The 20386-nt window shown below is 43.7% G+C and overlaps 1 protein-coding gene across 1 annotated transcript in view; it reads left to right on the top strand.

Moving 5' to 3' along the window:
- The window catches only part of LGALS3 (galectin 3), a 67458-nt gene extending 47794 nt beyond the window's left edge, over nt 1–19664 (top strand). Inside the window, exons 4-6 of the mRNA XM_078687587.1 lie at nt 1248–1336; nt 7370–7535; nt 19301–19664. Coding sequence (XP_078543713.1) covers nt 1248–1336; nt 7370–7535; nt 19301–19456 — 411 coding nt within the window. The 3' untranslated portion in view covers nt 19457–19664. The remainder of the gene's footprint in view (nt 1–1247; nt 1337–7369; nt 7536–19300) is intronic.
- Nucleotides 19665–20386: the final 722 nt, after the last annotated feature.

The raw sequence follows: 20386 nt of genomic DNA, 5'->3' as shown, positions 1-20386 counted from the left end.
CAGATGAAAATGAGGAAACCCCAAATTCTGACGCACACTAGATCAGGTATCCCACATCTCGTATCTCCTCGGCTATTTCCCTGAAGAAGTAAGATGATCAGAGTCTGAAGATGAATCATTTGATGAATGAGTGCGAGAAGACTTGCCCCTCCCCCCCTTCTTCGAACTGGCAGAGGCCAAAGCCTTTGAAACTGTAGCTTTCAATCCTATTTTGCACTTTCATCAGACTGAGATGATAAAAGAGCCAAAGGCTCTGCCGAAGTCCTGCTTCCAGATGCTCCCTTATCCAGAATTTGGACATCAACCAAGGAGGACTAGGAATAAATAGCCAGCTTCCTCTTTGCAGCATGTTTTCCCGACATTGTCGCCAATAACAAATATTGAAACAAGCCTGCATCACACATCTCTCCTTTAAATTCCCTATGCGCTATGGGTTCCTCCAATGCCCACGTCAAACCCAATACCACTAATGGAGGCCACCCTTATGTCCTCCAATTTTTAAGTGCATAGTTAGTGCCTAAAAATATGAATATTGTCCCACATAGGGCCTTACAGCCTTAATTGGGAAGCTCTGCAAACCTAGAAGCGTTGCCCAAGATGCCAAGAGACTGCTCGACTCCATCCAGGTGTCACACCCACGCTGCTGCAAGTCTGTTGCCCCGGAGTAGAGAACACTCCAGCAGCGTGGCTTATTGTATACGCTCCCTCAAGGCACTGTTCTAAAGTACTCCTGTAATGTCCTTCACTTGCCGCCTGATTCCTAAAGGCGGTTTCAAAAATACGCAATTGCCATTGACTTGTAGCAGCATGGCTCCAATGGACGTATGCAGAAAACAAATTATTTCCTTATCCAAATGGCGGCCAGCGATGGTCCAGCCATTGCCGACGACTGGTAAGGAGAAAAAAAAAAAAAAAGAACAGGGGGGAAAGGGGGCTTTTTATTAGTTAGGACTTCATGGGATTGGTGTCTGGGGAGGCAGGAGGTCCTCCAATGTAATGGCTGCGAGCGAGGGAAGGACGAGGAGGTAATAGTACATTCTTTCCAGTGTCCTTTGTTGGCTTTGCTAATGTGTCCTTCGATGTTACTATTACTTGTCAAATCCCCCTTTACCTAGAGTATTTTATGAATGTTAAATGTGGTTCTTCTGCTTAGAACTGTGATATGCATTTTGTTATAAAATCAAAGCATTTCTCTAACAAGCCTTTAAATACGAACTTAAAATATCTCGCTCTTCTCTTGTTTACAGAAAATACCATTCGACTTGCCACTGCCATCAGGAATAATGCCACGTTTGTTAATTACTTGTAATGGTGCAGTTAATAAGAACACTCGCAGGTAAACTAAATTGCCCAGTCATTTGTAGTCTGAATATTTTTAAAAAAATGTTAATTGTATCATACCACCGCTAGTAGACCATTTTGTCTTGATGATCCTCTTTCTCCTAAAAACCTTTTTTTTCTTAATGATTGGCACTGGTCTTTGTTCCCATGTCCCCTACATTATTGGCAGATGACTTCAAAATAGTCCTCATAGAGCTAGTAAATCAATAATTCGCGGTTTTGCCTAGGTGGACGTTTTCCCAATGTAAGACACATATGCAGTACTCCCAAAGCAGAGTAAATTTACTTAATCTGTAAACCTCTTATCCTGAATCACTCAACATCACACATTTTTGGATTAAAACTTAAGGCCCGATTTTGAGTTTGGTGACTAGGTACTCTGTGGCAGTGCCAACGGAGTGCTCTGTCTGACAAACTGTTTGCCTACCCATTTTTAGGTCTCGCTAGAGCCAGCGTGCATGTGCTGGTCTGCGAGACATTAAGTAACTGGCTTTTAAAAGTGCTACCAAAGGCAGCCACCAGCTTACTGTTACGCGCACAAGCAAGCGCCATCTTTCACTTATGCACGTGCGTGCTCACAACCCCTGTTCACGCCCGCACTTCACTTTCACTTTTTCGTGCTGTTGCGGCGCGCACATCAGTAGACCAATGCTTGTTATTCTAGGAGATTGACTGCTCTCGTTAGCGATAACCCTCCATTTGGCCGAAATCTTGAGCTGTTTTTCTCATTTAAAAAAAATGATGTCCTTATTCCAGACTCTGTAGACCAGTACTGCAGCCCGGTGTGACCTGGGCGCAGGAGAGGACTCGCCGTCCCAAGACAGAGGGAAATCAAAATGCAGGCCCTGCTGAAAAGGAAGCAGGTCTACAAATGGCAGATGCTTGAAACATTTTCCATTCTGCTCCTCATTTGACGATTTCCATTATTTCTTATAGGTCGCGTTGGGCTTTCATTTGATTTGTTTTTATTTCACTTGAGATTAAACCTTCCCCCTTGCAACTCACAACAGAAACCGAAATTCTCTCGCTCCGCTTCCATTAATTTCTGCCCTAGTTTGCTTTGTGGCACGGCTTGGCTTCCCTGTTTTTGTTTTGAGCCCCATGTGCGGCTCTGCCTGCTGTCGCAGACATGGCTGTCTTTCTTGTCCAAATGTTCTGTGGCATTCACTGGTGACATCAATTTCGCGAGCTGTTGCGTTGCAGAGAGCAGGAAGACAACAACGAGGAACCACGTTGCAAATCAAACACTCCTTCCCACCCCTTAAGCTCAGAGCACCCTGCCTCTACTCTCTCTCCCTGCCGACCCTCTCCACTCCCTCACCCTTCACCATGCCTGAAGTATGCAGGCATCTCTTCTCTGAACCAGAGGAGGCCCCTCTCAAGCCCACAAGAAGGCCTTAGCTCATTACACACATTCAGCCATCCAGATCCCCTTCTATGTCTCAACAGAAAATGTAAGCGTTAAAAACATATTAAAAAAAATACATGATTTATGTATTCAATTTTAAAACTCTATTTCGTATGATTAAAGAGTGCATCAGTGACAAAGTTTGAACTTTCCTTCATAATGTCTCTGTTGTTTGTTCCAGGCTGAATCTACAATGTGTGTTCATGCTCTGCGTTCATGCTTATTAAAAAGTGTTTGGGTTCTTTAGTTCTGGTTTAATTTGTGATCTTGAAACCGGTTGGCTATTTTCAGTTGTTTGGCTTTTTCTTAAAGTTCAGGTAAACATTTTAATATGTGTTTTTTGTGTTTTTTGGTTATGCATTGTCAATGAAGGAATCGAACACCATTTTTTTTTTTATTTAGCAGTATAATATAGGCATTGCTCAAGATCCACCCTTTTGGCCTATTCTATGCAACATGATTTGTGGTGTATAATCTTGTATCCCTTGACTACACTCACAGTGCAGTCCATGTCTCTTATTGAGCTTTTCGTTTTTTTTGTCAATACAGAGTCTTGCTTTTGTTCTCGTAATTCGACATGGTCTTATTTTGACAGACTAATAGAAGGTGGGCCATTGCCTGTCCTCGTTTTAGGATCTTTTGCATGTTAGCCACTTATTCTCATTTCTTCTGCTTTTTAAGGTGGACCATCTATGTCAGCGTTGTCTGGGACATTTCAGATTATAGCAGAGTTGTTTTATCTTCAATTTCTTCGACATCAAGAAATGTTATTCATCTGCCGTTGCTTGTTTTATTCTGGGTGACACTCTCCCAGATCTTATGGTCACAAAAGTCAATGGCATGCTTTTTATTCTTTGACTCGCTGTTTTCAGTATTTTAGAGGTGCTCACAGTGGGACAAATACCATTAGTTTCAACCTGAGCACCCCATTACACTTCAACATTGTTAGTTAGTCCCTCTCCCATATATTTCTGCACCACACGTGACAGTGACTGGAAAATTTGTTCCTACCTGCTGGTGTCACTTGGTACCTGCCACACCATTGTTTCTCTACAGTACTCATTGCTTTTTGTGAGTTGTGCAGATTTGGATTAATATCTCATCATCACTTGTGTTTTCTCACTTACCTGCTATTTGTTGCTTACTGCCCATTTCCAAAAAGGTTACGTGAAGCTCCAATCATGTACCTACTGAGGGAAAATCAGTTATAACAAGCATTGGCATAGCCAATAGGTCTCATTTTTGGGACCTTCTAAGTATTTAATTATGCAGCACAATGTCCTTGGTGCACCAACATCAACTGTCGCATGGCTAAAAACATATAAGGTCCCAAAGGCGAGACCTATTGGCTATGCCAATGCTTGTTGAGCCTTGTGGTCTCGCCAGTTCTATGCAAACGGATTAAAATGTATTCCTTCTGCATCAACCTTCATCCAACGACTCAGTACAGGCCATCAGAGGTAAGCCATCAGACTGTCTACCCTATTTAGAGTGGGCAGTCAGATTATTATTTTAATTTTATTAACAGTCCTTTATGGTCCGGAATATCTTGGCCGTAAGACTAGGTAGAAATACAAAAAAACAATTTGCCCACCACTCCAAGGGCGAAAAATCCCATGTTGATGGGCCGTCCACATCGAAATCTGGCACTAAAATTGAAATTTAATTATTGATGAACATGTTGGTTGGTCTGCGTGTGTGTGGGCAGTGAGCACCCATGTAATATTTTCCTGTGTGCCTAAACTATAGAGACGCCAATCCTATTACGTTAGCCGTGCTTGGTAATTTTTTGGGCCCATGGAAGCTACATTTTTTACATAAATCCAGGCTCCAAACCACAAGGCGCATAGCATTTTTCACACCTTAGGTGTCAAAATACATTCATGTCTGATGTTATTGACTTTTCACTGCACACTTCATATACCAAATCGTATCTAGGTGCTAGAAAGTTACCATCAATAGAACCATAATTGGAACAGACAACTAACGTTACATCTCCTTTTTAAGTTTTTTCTTATGGAATGTCAAAAATTGATTCTCTAGTAGCTCAATTAGTAGCCCCGGCACTGAGCATGTTCTGTCACTGCGTAACTTGTGATTCAACTGAGGAGAGAGATTTTCAGAGCCAAGTACCTGGATTTTGTGAGGGATAATTCGCTTTGCTTAATTGGGTCCTGTGTAGCTGTTCCGCGTACCAAAGATCAGTCAGATTGCCTCTTTCTTCACCCAGTGGAGGCTGTTCAAGTGATATCCTGAATGCCACCAACAATATGTCATCATATTAAAGCTTGAGTTTGAGCACCTCCACCCCCTGAGAAGAAAACAAAGCATCATGTGGAGCTAACCTATCCTAGACTTGTTTTCCCTTGCCTGTCGATCAATGTGCTTGATAAGGCACATGTCGGCATTCCAGTTACATCTGAAGTGCAGAAATTCATTGGACCACCGAACTGGGAGGGAGGACCTAGACCACAGTGGGATGACACGTGCATATGCTTGAGGCCTAAGAACGTTATTTTGGTCTTGTCTACTTAAAGTTTCAATTGAATGGGAGAGGATGTGGCTCAATGGTTAGAATGGCCAACTTTGAAGTTGGGGAACCAGATCACATATTCTCCCGGAGTCAAAAAATTAACGTGTCCGTCTGTAATGCAGCTGGTGTTCACATAACGCTCTGACACCTTCGGGTTTGGATCGAGTTCACGCTATATAAAAAAAAGTCTTCAACAAAAAAAAAAATCCCCCCCCCCTCACACTGCCAAGTGATTTTGATATCTCAAAGTTGATGGTTGGGCCACCCACCCACGGTTGAATCTGAAAATCGTCTCTATATTGGTCTGGAATTCAAACCCTCTAGGGTGTAAAACAAGTAGCAAATAACTTTTATAGATGTTAAATTACAATAGGGAGAGAGCTGAGACTAAGGAACCCCACAGTCTAACAATTCGTTGTAACTTTTCCAACAAACGTGATGAGCCACTATAGGCAGAGCCACTAGAATCATGTGGCAGGGGAGGACCAAATTATGTGGCATGTTGACTAAATCATACGGCAAGAAAAGGCAATTTGTGGAAAGTCATGAGTCCCATTTTGTGATAGTAGTACTTCATAACTTTGCCATTTTTACACATTAACACTGTCTGGGCAAATGTTTCACCTCATTAGTTCCAGTTTAACGCTAGAATAAAGTATTAAACAATTAAGAGTACCATCCACCTTATTATAATTTTATTTTTGGGTTAGTCTGTGGAATGTGCAGCAGTTACTGGAGTATATGGCAAAAAAGGCGAATCCATTAATATGTGGAAAATCTTAATTCCTGTGCCCTGACTATATAGGGATTCCGAGGCCATTAACAATGCTTCAAAAGCCGTGTATCGAAACCGCCAACTGGATGAAGAGACTAATTGTAATTTGTGCAAGCCATACACCAGAGTAGTTGAAGGAGCACATCTGGGTAAATAACCTAACTGGAAGGAATCCAGGATATGATTTTCTTCCAAGATGAGCCTTTAAATTGCATACTACAAATACCAATGTATTTGCCCGTCCCAAAAATGTATTTGCAAAGCCAAAATCCTTTTTCTTAGTTCCGAAATCTGGAATGTTGGAATTGTTGCCTTTCCAAATGGGATTCGCTCACACGGAAAGCCCATCAATATGGTGCAACTTGTTTGTATGCAAATTTAATTATATGTGCAGGTATGTGGGCATTCCTCGGTAGATCCAGCAGCAAATGTTGGAGAACACCAGTCTGCGGTCGTCCAAGCATTTGTAGGTGGTTTACCACCATGAAAATGCTTTCACATGTCACATACACGAGCGCCGTTGTTTATAGGTGGAGTTAGGGGAACCTGTTCTAAAATTGATGAGTCTATGGGAGGTGATTTCTCAACTGGGTAAATAATTTCGCTGTTGAAGAATAATGCAAATGCAATTTTGCATCACATTTCCGCATGCAGTGTGTGCATCCGTTTTATTTCATTATGCAGAAATAGTTAAACGTGTTAGTACTCGCGTTTCTGCGAATTCCTAAAAAATCTTACCTTCCTCTTTTATTTAGGGTAAAGCTAACTCGACTAAAATTCTGGCCAAAAAAAAGTTGGTTTGGTAGCTGATCCGTGGGAAATGAGGTGGAAAGTTCACGCTTAAAAATGTCATTTCAAGTTTTCCACCTAGATCCGAGAATTAAGACACACAAAAACGACCTCTAAACATTGCTACTCGCGTTGTGATTAAAATGATGGGTGTAATGCCACACTAGAATTGAGAAAGTTCTATATTTACCCCTGTAATAGTGTACTGCGCCAATAACTTGCTGTTCGTGGATAGACCATGACAGGAGTGGACTGTCCCATAATTATGCGAGGGGGGTTTGTGGGACAGTTGTTTGTTGATGTAACGCCATACTGTGTTTAATTTACTTGATAACAAATGGAAAAGAGATTTTTTTTTTTTAAGCTTTCTTCTTTATTACGTAAATGGAATTGTATTTATTAAAGTAGCTAAAGTTCCTTGTTTAACCAACCTGGGCACAGTGCCATTGTCACTGAACACAGATCAGTTAAATTGTGTTTTTAACTACAGATTTTATTAATTATTGAATCCTCTTTTTTTTAGGTTCACCTTTGATTTTAAAAGGCAAAACGACATTGCTTTCCACTTCAATGTACGCTTTGATGAATCCCATAAAGTTGTTGTGCGTAACTCCCTGATAAAAGATCGCTGGGGATCCGAAGAAAGGCAAGCTCCCAAGTTTCCATTTGAATGTGGCAAACCATTCCAGGTACCTGCATTTTAATAATGTGAATTGTATCTCTTGAAATATGTACATTATGCTACCAGGTGGTCTCCTTTCCAGAAGAGTTGTTGTATATTCAGAAATGTATTGCCAGACTACATGTCCACCGCACTTACCAAATCTGTGCAAGAAAGCGAATTGTGAGATAGAATGCATACCTTTTCGCGTAGTACGTATCAAAGAGGAAAATGTTACTTTAATACCGGAGGAGCAATGTAGGTATGCCAGATCAAGCACCTAGTTCTATGCTTGAAGGTAGAAAGCGCCCTTGTACGGTTAACTAATTTTAAACTCCAGTTTACAGTGGTGGCTGCTGTTTAAAAAAATATGGTGTGGTGTGATCACGCCAAACTCCCCATATTGCCGCATATCTCCCCTGGAGCTGCTCTCAACTGCGTGAGAGCAGTTCCAGGATTGGTAGGAGCAGGCTAACCCAGCACTCGTTTTGAGGCTGGAGGCCTGTGCCAACAATCCCTCGGCTGATCCACAGCCGGGGGATTGATGGGTCTGCAGTGCACATGTCGGGCTGGTTGTAGGTAGCCAGAGGCCAATCTGACATGCGCACTGAAGGGGACCGCAGTAATCCTGCAATCGCCGGATTCAGCCCTATCCCCTGCATCGCACTGTAAACAAAATAAAATAGCATTATGACAAAACACAGGCAAGTGGCTTCCGCATCAGATAAGGAATTGTAGCAAAAGAAACTCTCTGCATCGACCCAATCGGAAACAAAATGCACGTACACTCCAACAGAGACTAAGGAGTGCAGTCACTCGAAGAAAGCCTTGCTGACACCCACACCTAAAACAAAGATGCTTTCTTCAGCAACATCAACAAAAGTGACAGAGAAGCAGGCAAAGACCACACATAACAACCCTCAACAAGACGAAGACGGCAATGTTTTTGAGGGTCTACACAAAAGAATGCAAAACAAACAACAAAGAACCATCCAAAAGAGCGGGTCAAGATTGGATGTGCTACAGCCACTACCCAAACAGGTGCCAACTGAGCATAGGGCCACAAGCCCCATCCCAATAAGTCAGTCTCTTTTTCCTCATACAAGGTCGCCCTCACCGACTCTGAAATGTGATGGAGGTGACAATAGCCCTGTGCAAAACAACCCAGACCTGAGGGGATGACTACGATGTGGTCCTTCCAGACACAGTATAGGGCCACCAATATCAACTAAGGCTCTCCCACCCGAAGACTCCTCATACCACTGCGTTATACAAAGCTAAATAAGCTACCAATGCACACAACCGAGGAGGAGACCGATTTCTTAATGGAAACGCTTTCCAAAACGGAACGGCCAGTACAACACTTGCCTCTGATAGGATCGATGCTATAGGTATCTACAGATCTTTTTTAAAGATCACGTCAAATTCAGTGTACTTGCCCCAAGGATCGAAAGAAAATACAGGCCTTCTTCATCAGACCCAATATATATTAGAGGACATCCTACTATGGACTCCCAATTGGTCACTACAGCTTCACAGGGGAAGCTACACCTCCTGATAAGGAGAGTAAGCAAATTGACGCAGCAGAGAAAAGGGTGGCGACCGGACATGCCAATGATTGGCAAATCGCCAATTCAGTAGGCCTCTTGTCACGATACAACAGGGAAAACTGGGTAGAAAATGAAGAGTTATTACAACATATCCCATAACAATGTAAGAAAAAAAGGGCAAGATCAAATTGTTGAAGGTAGACTTTATATCCATCTCATCAATCCGGTGTGCTCTGGATAGTGCAGACACAGTGGCCAGAGGAATCAACTCATCAGTAATTCTATGTAGGCATGCATGGCTTCGCATATCAGGAGTTGAGTTGGCCTAACGGCTAGGGCAGTCTACATCGAATCTAGGGAACTGGGTTCGAGTCTCTGCAATGACGCTGAACATCCTGTGATTCTGGTTAAATCACAATCTCCCTGTGCCTAATAAAAATGAATGTCTCCTCGTGTAATGCAACTGGTGCCATTTAAAGCTCTCTGATACCCAATACCTTCGGGTCAAGTTCGCACTATATAAAAAAACTCTGTTAAAAAAAAGAGCAACAACACATTCTAAACATGCCCTTTGAGGCCAAACATCTGTTTGGTCCAAAGGCTGACACACCACTAGAAAAAAAATCAAAATGGAAACAGCCAAGTCAATGGGAGCCTGGTAAATATCTACACAAAAGCAGCGTTTTTTTTTTACCCTACCAAGGGAGAAGGGCCTCCAAAAAATCACACACCCAGAGACCCCAAGTTACCAACAGCAGCAATACCACCAACAATCAGGAAGAGAATATTACCACAGTGGTTATAAGTCAAGAGGCAAAAGGTAGAGGAACTCCCTCAAAGGCAGCCTTAAACCTCAAGCCGTGACTTCCCAACCATTCCCCCTGATAACACTTCACCTGTCTGGGGAGTGGAAAGGCTACAACAATTCCACCAATTGTGGCCAGAAGTAACATAGTACCAATGGGTCTTGTTTATCATTAGTCAAGGATATTGTCTAGAGCTCAAACAACAACCGCCCAACATCCTATCAAGATGACACACCCGCAGTCCTCAACACCTACTCCTACTGAAGAAAGAAGTAAGTGTTCTTCCAAAAAGGGGCAATAGAACCTGTACCATTCAAACATCCGGGTCCAGGATTGTACTTCCTATACCTCCTAATACCCAAAAAGGATGGGGCGCTCCTTTTGATACTAGACTTGCGCCTACTCAATAAATGCATCCTATCTGAACACTTTCACATGGTGGTCCTACAGGATGTGATACCACTACTGAAGGAAGGTGACTTCATGACTGCGCTAGGCTTGAAAGATGCATTATTTCATATACCAATCCATCTGGCACATTGCTGATACCTACGGTTTGTGGTAAGTGGACTTCACTATCTGTTCAAAGTGCTGCCATTTGGGGTAACAGCCCCACATGTATTCACCAAATGCCTAGCTGTAGTAGCTGCAAAGCTAAGGAGGAAGAATATACATGTCTTCCCTTATCTAGACAATTGGCTGAGCTAGAGTGTCAGTCAACAAAAATCCCTGCAGGACACCCAGAATAGTATCAACTTCTTACACAGGTTGAGATTTACAATAAATGCATCCAAATCCCATCTGCAACCAATCCAGATACAACCATACCTTGCAGCCAAACTCAATTCAATAACCGCGAAGGCTCACCTCAATCCTCGGAGGGTTCTAAATGTCCAGACCCAGTTGGCTCTTTTTCAGTCACACTGTAGCTTCACAGTGAAAATGGTGATGCGCCTTCTGGGTATGATGGCTTCTTCCATAGTAATAGTACACCATGCCAAACTACATATGCAACCCCTACAAGAGTGCTTAGCATCACGATAGTCTCAGGCAGAGGTCAACATGGAGGATCTGGTGTTGGTTTCAGCCAGGGTCTACCGGGCACTACAATGGTGGAACTCACAAAAGGTAAGCGCCTTCAAGGGCCCAATTCTGCAGGTGACCATTACAACAGATGCATCACTCATTGGTTGGGGTGTTCACATGGAGGACATCACCGAACAGGGTCACTGGTATGCACAACAAGCAATCCACATCAATGTGCTAGAACTGCTAGCCATAAAGATGGCTCTCAAAGGATTCCTACCTAACATTACCAGGAAACATGTTCTGCTGTTCACAGATAATGACTGTGATGTACTACATACAGAAACAAACAGGGAACCATTCACTACAACGGTCTTACCGATCACAGGTCATTTGGAAATGGGCCGTGAAACACAATATCCACCTTGCGCAATACATACCAAGGGTGGACAATTCACTAGAGGACCTACTAAGCTGGATGCAACCACAAGCCCACACTCTTACTCGGATACTTAAAATGGTGGGGGGGAACTCAAACAATAGACCTCTTTACCGCAGCACAAAACGTGAAATGCCAAAACTTGGCATCCATTAACCTATACCCACTATCCGAGGGCAATGCACTATGGATGAACTGGTAAGGGATATTTGTCTATGCTTTTTCACCTCTCCCACTCATCCCGTATGTGGCCAGGATGTCACTAACCATGATACTCTTAGCTCCAACAAGGGCAACTACCTCCAGAATGTATGGACATTCTCAAGGAAGGCTAGCCAGAAGGGTGTTATGCAGCAAAATGCAAACCTTGTGTCCACTACTACGCTGCAAACACACTTTTCCTCACCTTCTAGAAAGCAACTAGTATGTTATTTGTTGCAGCTGCAAAAAGCACATTTAGCATAGACCGCTGTAAGACTGCATTTAACCACAATCGCTGCCTATCTACAAAACTGGAAACACCAATTTCTATTTCACATACCCATCATAAAAGCTTTTATGGAAGGACTTAAAAGGGTCCTTCCACCACATTCGCCTACTGTACCATTGTAGAACTTAAACATTGTGCTAACAAGGTTAATGTTCACGCCATTTGAACTTATGCATAAATGCAAAATACAATTTCTAACATGGAAAGTAGCATTCCTTGTTGCGATTATATCGCTACAAAGAGTTCCGAGACAAAATTAGACTGCACACAAACCCAAAGTTTCTGCCAAAAGTCATATCCCCTTTCCATTTAAATCAGTACTTCGACTTACCAGTTTTCTTTCCAAAACTAGAAACCTTAGCAGAAAGAGCGTTGCATACACTAGATGTCAAATGCACTCTAACGTACTATGTGGAAAGAACCAAAACATTTTGGAATACATAACCGCCATTTGTGGCTTTTTCAACCCCAAGGAAAGATAATCCCATCTCAAAAGCAGGAATCGAAAGCTGTCAAATGTATACAAATTTGTTACAACAAAGCAAACACTACCTATGCTGCCAAGTGCGCCTTTATTAAGGAGTGTTGCGGGGCAGGGTGGGGGGGTAGTAAACCCCGGAATACGGCCGACCGGTGGTAAGTACATAAATAAATAGAAACGAATTACATTGCGCACGCTGCAACGCCATTTGCGTTGCAGCGCGTGCAATGTAATTTGTTTTATTTATTTATGTACTTAGCTCTGGTCGGCTGTATGCCGTAGTTTACAACCCCTCACCCTGCCCCTCCCCCACCCCAACGCCCCTCAACACTCCCCCCTACGAGCCGCTACTGACTTAAACAAGATAAAGAGGGATCTTCAGAAGCAAATGCAAAGGTGTCAGGAATGTCACCTTTTTATCACACCTCCGCTCCCAAGCTGTTCCAAAAAAAAAAAAGCAACTTGGCCTAGAGTTCCCGCTACAAAATGAGAACTAACAGATCTACAGTATCATGAAATAGAACGTTATGGTAACAGATAAGGCAATGGTGTACAGTATGTCTGGGCAAGAGAAAGGGCCCTCCTGGAAGCAACATGTACCTGGAGAAGGCATGCAGTTTTTAAAGTTGTGCTCGGAGTATTCCCATGGAGGGACTGGGCCCTGCAGCAGCTAAATATTGTGTGGAAACGCCTGGACTGGCCATAGCGGGCACCGGGCAATCCCCGGTGCGCCGCACGGGTGGGGGCCGGTTTTGGGCTCCTGGGGGCCGTTTTTGTTACGGGCCGTTTCCATAGCGGGCACCGGGCAATACCCCGGTGCGCCGCACGGGTGGGGGCCGGTTTTGGGCTCCTGGGGGCCGTTTTTGTTACGGGCCGTTTTTGCAGCTGCAAAATCGGCCCCCGCAAACAGCTCGGCGCCACCTCCAACCCCAGCCCCCCCCCCCCCCGAGTGGGGAGGGGGGGTCGGCCGAGCACTTTGCCGGGGCCGGTTTTGGTTCCTTGTGTGTGGAGGTGTGTGGATGTGGCAGAATCTGAAACTTCTGTAGCCATTCCCCTCTGGATGTTGTAAGACCAAACCAGCTGGCTTCGACACTGAGTGATGGTCTTTACCCCTCAATCACCCACCCCACAACTTTTCAGGGCATAATGGCTCAACGGAGGGTGACCATGCAGTGCTCAGGGAAAGCTGCAGCACTTGAGTGCTCTCAAGGCAATGGCCGCTCTTTGGAAGGAGAGATGGCAGAAGCACTGCCTAAGATAAACGCCTGTAGTTGAGACTTTTAGCAAAGATTCTGGCAAGATGAAAGCATGCTGGGCTATTAGGAGGATGGCCAGAAAAGAGAAAGAACTGCTATGTGCTAAATCTACCATTCCGCCTATACTACTGGACCTTTGATGGAGGGAAATAGTGGCCGGTAGTTTGAGCTTGGCATAGCCCATCTGCTAGTTTTGAAGATACATCTGGAAATTGAAGCTTTAGCGATGGACCTATGCAGGAGAGGACTTAAAGTCACTAATAGGAAAGGCGATAAGGCACGGGTTACCAGATGAACAAATCTTATTAGCGGCCTAAACATTTACAGGGAAGTGGCCAAGGTTGGCGATAACCACAGAACTGGTACAGAGAGGTTGAGGACGATATGAACACAAATTATAGGAAGGCCTATCAAGGAGTTGCAGAAGTGGAGATGCATAGATATAAAAGACCACAGTAGGCACCAACACTTATCAGCTGCTTTGTGACTAACCGATATTACTGCCCCTTCTTGGGAGCATTTCCAAACTTTTAGTGGGTCTGTAACAATACTTCTCTCCATAATCAATGTGAACTTTTAAGGTTCCGATATTAATTGGTGAGGCCCTTTTGTGTATGCAAGTGCTGGGCAGTTTGACACAGTATTGTGGCTACCCTCAATCTATCTCAGCATTGCTTTACCCTGTACGCTTTTTCCAGCCCCTCGAGGATAGATCATTCTGGTGTTATCACTAGGCTTGAATATGTAAGGCATGCCTGATGAGTGATTTACTCTGTTCTATGCCTGTGGGCAGAACCAGAGACCTGCCTCTTGCCTTCCAAGCAAAACAGATTCTCAATTTAGTGTTTGGCTTAGCTAATGTATTTATTTAAATTATTTATTTTTTACACTACATGAAACTCCCGAGTTCTCTCCAATTTCAAGAGTCGTATAAAATGGTGGTTGAATCCAGTACTTAAAATGGCTGCTGGCGAGCTCCTATAAAAAGATATTTTTTCCCCCTCAGGAGTACATTATATTTCCCGCATGTCTAGCTACCCCTCACCACTGTGCTGGGCAATGCCACATTTGGGGTTGGCTGCCCATGTCCGTGGAAACAGCGTAAGTCTTGAGTAATCGCTGACTTGTGATTTTCCAAATGAGTGGGGGGAACAATTCAGCCATATTCCAGCCAATGGGATTGTGTAAAAAAAATGTGTACTGTCATTGACAGAATTGAGAAGCGAATTAAAATTTAAATACAAAACTGTAAATATCTTGAATCCCACCGGCACCTTTCTAAATGCGAATATTTTGAAAAACTGTACACTTGCACCAAAAGGGGAAAACTTGCTTTCCAAGACTAAAATTCCAGTTCTATTCCAACTGTGATTATAAATCCATTCAGTTTTTTTTTTATTTTTTTTATTTTTTTTTTTGCTTATTACTTTGGCAAAAATTTCCCATGGAAGCTAAAATGGGAATTATATAATTTTTCACCCACACCCCCTTTTAACTTTACTTACCGTTTTCGGATCTTAACAAAACTTGCCTTGCCAAAACGTAGCTGAATGAGTTAGCAGATTGTAAAGATTTGTGCAAATCCGTCCTCTGGGTCAAAAAGTATAAGCAAATATAAAAATGCCTTTCAGTGGAACGTGTCTAAATTTATCTGACTAGTTTTGGTTCAGTCACACTTTCCATTGAAAATATTTTTTTGTTATGGCAATATCATTTGACCCTGTGCACTGACAAATTTGGTGTAGAACACTCATCCAAGTCTGGGATGCCGATTTTGGTGCTGATCGGTTGCGGTTGGGATGGGGTCATAAAAGAAGGGAGGGTGGAAACAAGTTGTAATTTGAGATATAAATGTTTTAAAAAGTTGAGTGAAGTTTAGCACTATTGTAAATCACTGCTGTTAACAGGATTTGCGATTTTCTAAAACCTGATTTTAAACCAATTTAAATTTTTTTCTCAAATATGATTGGCTTGTAATGGGGGATTTATTTTTTCTAATATCTTTATATGTGCAACTTTTTTTTTTTTCATGCTCTGAAAATAGTTTCCAGGGATTTGGGGTGGTGGGGGGTCCCTGTGGCATGGAAAATAGCCCATAAAATATGGGTTCACTGTGATAAAATAGTAATTTTAACGAAAATGGTGATGTATTGGCCTCAATTGTGTGGGAAGCAAAAAAGGCACCATTATGTGCTGAAAGTTGTGACATTTTCACACAAAAAAGGGGAGTAGCAGGGGTTGGTTTCTGTACTGCCAAACATCAATGGGTAGGCCTCTGGGCTTAGCCCAGGTCCTACGGCTATTTCCCACTATGCATGCACAGCAGGGGTTGTGCGTTCATGATTGGTGCAGTGCTGACCTAGCCAAAGGCCTGGCCCAGTTTCCAACCCCTGCTGTACAAAGCCGAGCTGTACGCAGCAGAGATTGGCAGCCTGCCGCAGGTTGGTCCCTGAATCTGGGCACAGGCCAGGCCCTGCAGCCACTGCTTGCTGTGCACAGCCTTTGCACAAGGTTTTTTGGCCACTCATTGCGGTTTAAGCCAATGGCCCGGCATGCACATAGCCAAGGGTTGTTCACAGCTGGTGTTGACTACCGATGGTGGGTTAGGCACAGGGCCTGGCATAGCAGGAGTATACCATATTTTTTATGCACTTCGTGCTGGAGCTCTATGCTCTTCAGCTGGAGTGAGAAGACACCTTGTTTCTATGACTGCATTTTACGGCCTGAAAAATGTTAAAAGAAAGACTCAAACATGTGATTTTTTTTTGTATGACTTTATTTTAAAAAGTATGATCATCACCTTTTATTAAACATTGGAATGTGTGAATTTATGAAATATAAATTTGATTATAATGATTGATTTTGTTTTTAAAAAGACAATAGGTCGGCTTCATATATGTTGATATGCAGACCTTGATAAAGTCAATAGGTCAACTTTTTATATTTTGGTGTTCTGACCCTTTGACTTAGTAAGTATCTACCTTACTTAAAATGGCACTTTTTAAATTGTCACATAGTCAGCCGTGCACACCTGCGGAGGTTAGGTACAGGGTCTAGCCACTAAATGCATGGGCCCTCTCCCAAACTACACCCAATTCCTCGCCCGTCGTCATAGCCAAACACATTGCTCCAGACCTGGTCCATTTTCTGCCCTTAAGTGTCAGGAAAATGACCTAATTGACATCGCTGTGCATGGCGAGCCAGAGCTTATAGTTACTGGTTAATGGTGCTTTTTTTTTTTTTTTTGAAATATTTTTATTAGGAAACCTCAAGAATACATCACGTGCAAGCAAGGAAGGGCCAAAAGGCCACCATACAATAACATCAAATGTCAAAATATCATGTATTAAAGGATAGCTACACTGCGGTCTCAAGCCAGGCTGGCAGCATCAAATCAGGATAAGCGACCAAAATTGTCCACAGTGGTACAGGATGCAGGAGGAGTCCAATTTATAATAAAGTTGAAGGATCAAACGAAAAGCAATATCACGATATTATTTACAGAGCTATCTACATGACCGGATATGAGCCTTCAATTAAACGTACCAATGGGAGAGCAATAGGAAACATAAGTCTGAGAACAAATCCACCGAACCACAGTGACCCACTCATGAAGCAAGCAATGTTAACAGGATTTCGTAGCGTAAAGGGGCACAAACAATGATCCTCCCAAGGAACCCAAACCCCCAACTCCAACTATAAGGAAGATAGAAAAAGGAAGAGTAGAAACGCGATAAGAAAAAAAAAGGAAAGAGGGCCATAGAAACACAAAAGAACATAAAACACATCCCATCCCCCCCACCCTGCATACCAGCGGAAGGCCACGGCCCCCCCCCCCCCCCCATAGGCATGCCTGTCGCCCCAAGAAGAACCCCAAAAGTAGGAAATAACGGAGGAGGGCCGTAGCTCCAGCCCCTTACTCACCCACCACCCCCAAAAAGCGTAAGCCCACTAAGAAGGAACGTGGGCATTAATGTACAGTCATCCCAGCCACCCAAGGTCTCCAGTGCAAACAATGTTCCGCCGCGGCACCAAGTTCACAGAAAAGGGGTCGTACACAGGCCGTGGTCAGCCCTGACCAGTCCGAGAGAAAGTCAACAATCCTCCCAAAGCAAGCGCGGGTAGGAACAATAGATCGACAATACCAGACGGGGCCACACAGGTCCATAACAAAGACCATAGTAAGAACTCAGGAGCGTTCCTCGGGGATATAGCAATCTTCCGCAGTAAGGTAGGGCGATGGTAGTCAGAAAACAGATCAGCCGGTAGGAGAGCAAGAGGAGTAACAATGGCACAGTCTCGATCATTGTGCTCCCTGGTCCCGTCATCCAGAATCACACACGACTGGAAGTCCTCAGCTGCAACAACCAGGGAGAATTCGGGCTCACAGTCCTCAGTGCATACAGCCGCGCCCAAACGTTCCTTAGCAGGAGAGACGGTTAACTGCGAGGTATGCACATCCATCCACAGACCTTGCAGGTCAATGCGCCAGTCACGAAGAGCCAGCCAAACATCTTTCACTGTAAACGCCATTTCCTCTCTGCCAGTGTTCCAGGACCTCGGATCTCAGAAAACACAAAAAATCCGTCCCAGCGGCGGTCCGGCTCCAACAAACAGTGTACGGTTTGTGAAGGAGTTGGAAAGAGTCACACTCAAGCCCTCACACGAACACAGCGCCACGCGCCTCTTACCGCATTTCGGCCAAAGTCCGGTCCGGGCAAGCAAATCTGCCTCATGGAGTACCCTACCCAAAGCCAAAGGTACCGGCCGGAAACATGTGTTGCAGAGATCAGTGGTCCGGTGCCGCGCCCTGTGCAAGGGCTACGGCAAAAAGTAGTTTCGTTTCACCACTCGGGGCACCGGACCATCATGGTCCATCAAGGCCGTTGTTTATCCATTGCGGGGCGGCTGTGACGCAACCCAAGGTCCCGGCTCACACGAGCGAAGGCCAGAAACTTCAGGACGACGATTCTCGGTCGTTCGGGGCAGTACGTGAACCGGAGTCACACGGGCGGGCTCCACCACAGTTCCGCTGCACGGGACCACGGCTGGGGTGCAGGATAATGAACAGGATGTTGCTGGAGGCGAGGGCGAGCGGCGGAGCTGGGCGTCTATGCGGCCATTTTGGCCGCCGTCTCGGCTCCTCCCCTAATGGTGCTTTTTTAATACATTTTTAATGACCTGATTAGGTATTGTACTCTTTGTTTTACCACAGATTACCAAGCTCCACAAACCAGTATATTACTTTCCAATAAACATTTCCCATTTTGATAAAATAGATGTTGTGCCGATCTGTGTTCTGCCAATATTTACAAAATACTGGACCTTCAGCATCATGGTTTGTCGCTCTCATCTTAGACGGCAATGTTGACCACGTTACATATGTACTGGTTATTTTCTTTCTCTCTTTTTCCTTTCTTTTTTTCCCCTTCCTCATTTTTCTTGCCTCCTTTCTCTCTTTACTTCTTTCTCGCTCTACTCCTTTCTCTCCCATAATATGTAAACCTTATTACATTCATTCCATTATAATTTCTTGTCTGAGATAAGCATAGTACAGCGATACATAGCATGTTAATTGGCATTGTTCAAAAACTTGCTGGTCTTTGCCCTTACCTCTTGAGTATTTCCCTGGTGCAGTCTCTATTCTAATTGGGGAAGTCGGTTGGTTAAATTCTGCAGATTAATTATAGAACTGGTAGGAAGTTATGTCCACCTACAATAAATTGTGTATTTTTCTTGTTTCAGATCCAGTTTTTGTGTGAGGCAGATAGTTTCAAAGTGGCCGTCAATGGTGAACATTTGTTGCAGTTCAAACACCGCGTGACAGAACTAAATCAAATTAAAGCTCTTTCAATCTATGGAGACGTCACTTTGACGAGTGTTATGCCTACCATGATATAGAATATTAGATAATTTGGTAAATCTTTCACCAGTGATTTCTTGAATGAACTGAATGTTTGAAACTGTAACATCGTAATCTTTTTGTACTAGAAAATGTATATTCATCCACTTGCTACTGCACCATTGTAATTCTTTATCACAACTTCTGTAACTCAGTGAAAATTGATTTTATATTTCTGAAGTAAAATAAACGGTTGTCTGCTTGAAATTTGTACATGGCAGCCCAAATGAAAGTGTTTAGTGCTGAGACAACATTGTAAAGTTACCACTCTCAAAGCTGAGGTTCTCATTTAGCCATATGAGATCCTTATTAATGGCCCCTCAAATTTCACCAGCTGCCAGCCTCGTAATCCTTCATGAAACTGGGGGCTGGTTTCTGCTGCGTTTGGGAGGGGGAGGAGGGTGTGGAGTACACGTTTTGGAGAGTGACTGCGTTGAGTTTGTTTGAGTTTAAAATTACTTGTAAAAGCGCACATACACCTGCGGTGTCTTGGCGCTACAACTGATAAGATCCGGGGCTAAGAGACAAGGGAATCTATTGGGAATTTAATCAAAGGCCTTAGTGAACAGGTAAGCCTTGAGGTGTTTACGAAATTGCGAGTACAAAGTGAAGGAACGGAGTTCAAGGGGGAGGGAATTCCACAGGATCGGGGCAAGGGTAGCAAATTTCGAGCCTCCCCACTTCTTTCTCCGATAGCGGGGGATGGTGAGGAGGGACTGAGAGGAAGAGCGTAGTTCCCTGGTGGGAACATAGGGGGTGATCTCAGAAGAGATGAATGCGGGTGCCAAGCCCAGTCGAGCCAAGAAAGTGATGGAGGCGAGCTTGAATTGAACCCGAGCTCGCACAGGGAGCCAGTGTAGAGATTTCAAGAGGGGGGAGAAATGGTGAAATTTCGGAAGATTGAAGAATAGTGCGCAATGAAAGGAAAG

This window comes from Lissotriton helveticus, chromosome 4_1, assembly GCF_964261635.1.
Source record: "Lissotriton helveticus chromosome 4_1, aLisHel1.1, whole genome shotgun sequence".
In the NCBI taxonomy this organism is placed as follows: domain Eukaryota; kingdom Metazoa; phylum Chordata; class Amphibia; order Caudata; family Salamandridae; genus Lissotriton; species Lissotriton helveticus.
This window is presented reverse-complemented; position numbering and strand designations above follow the sequence as displayed.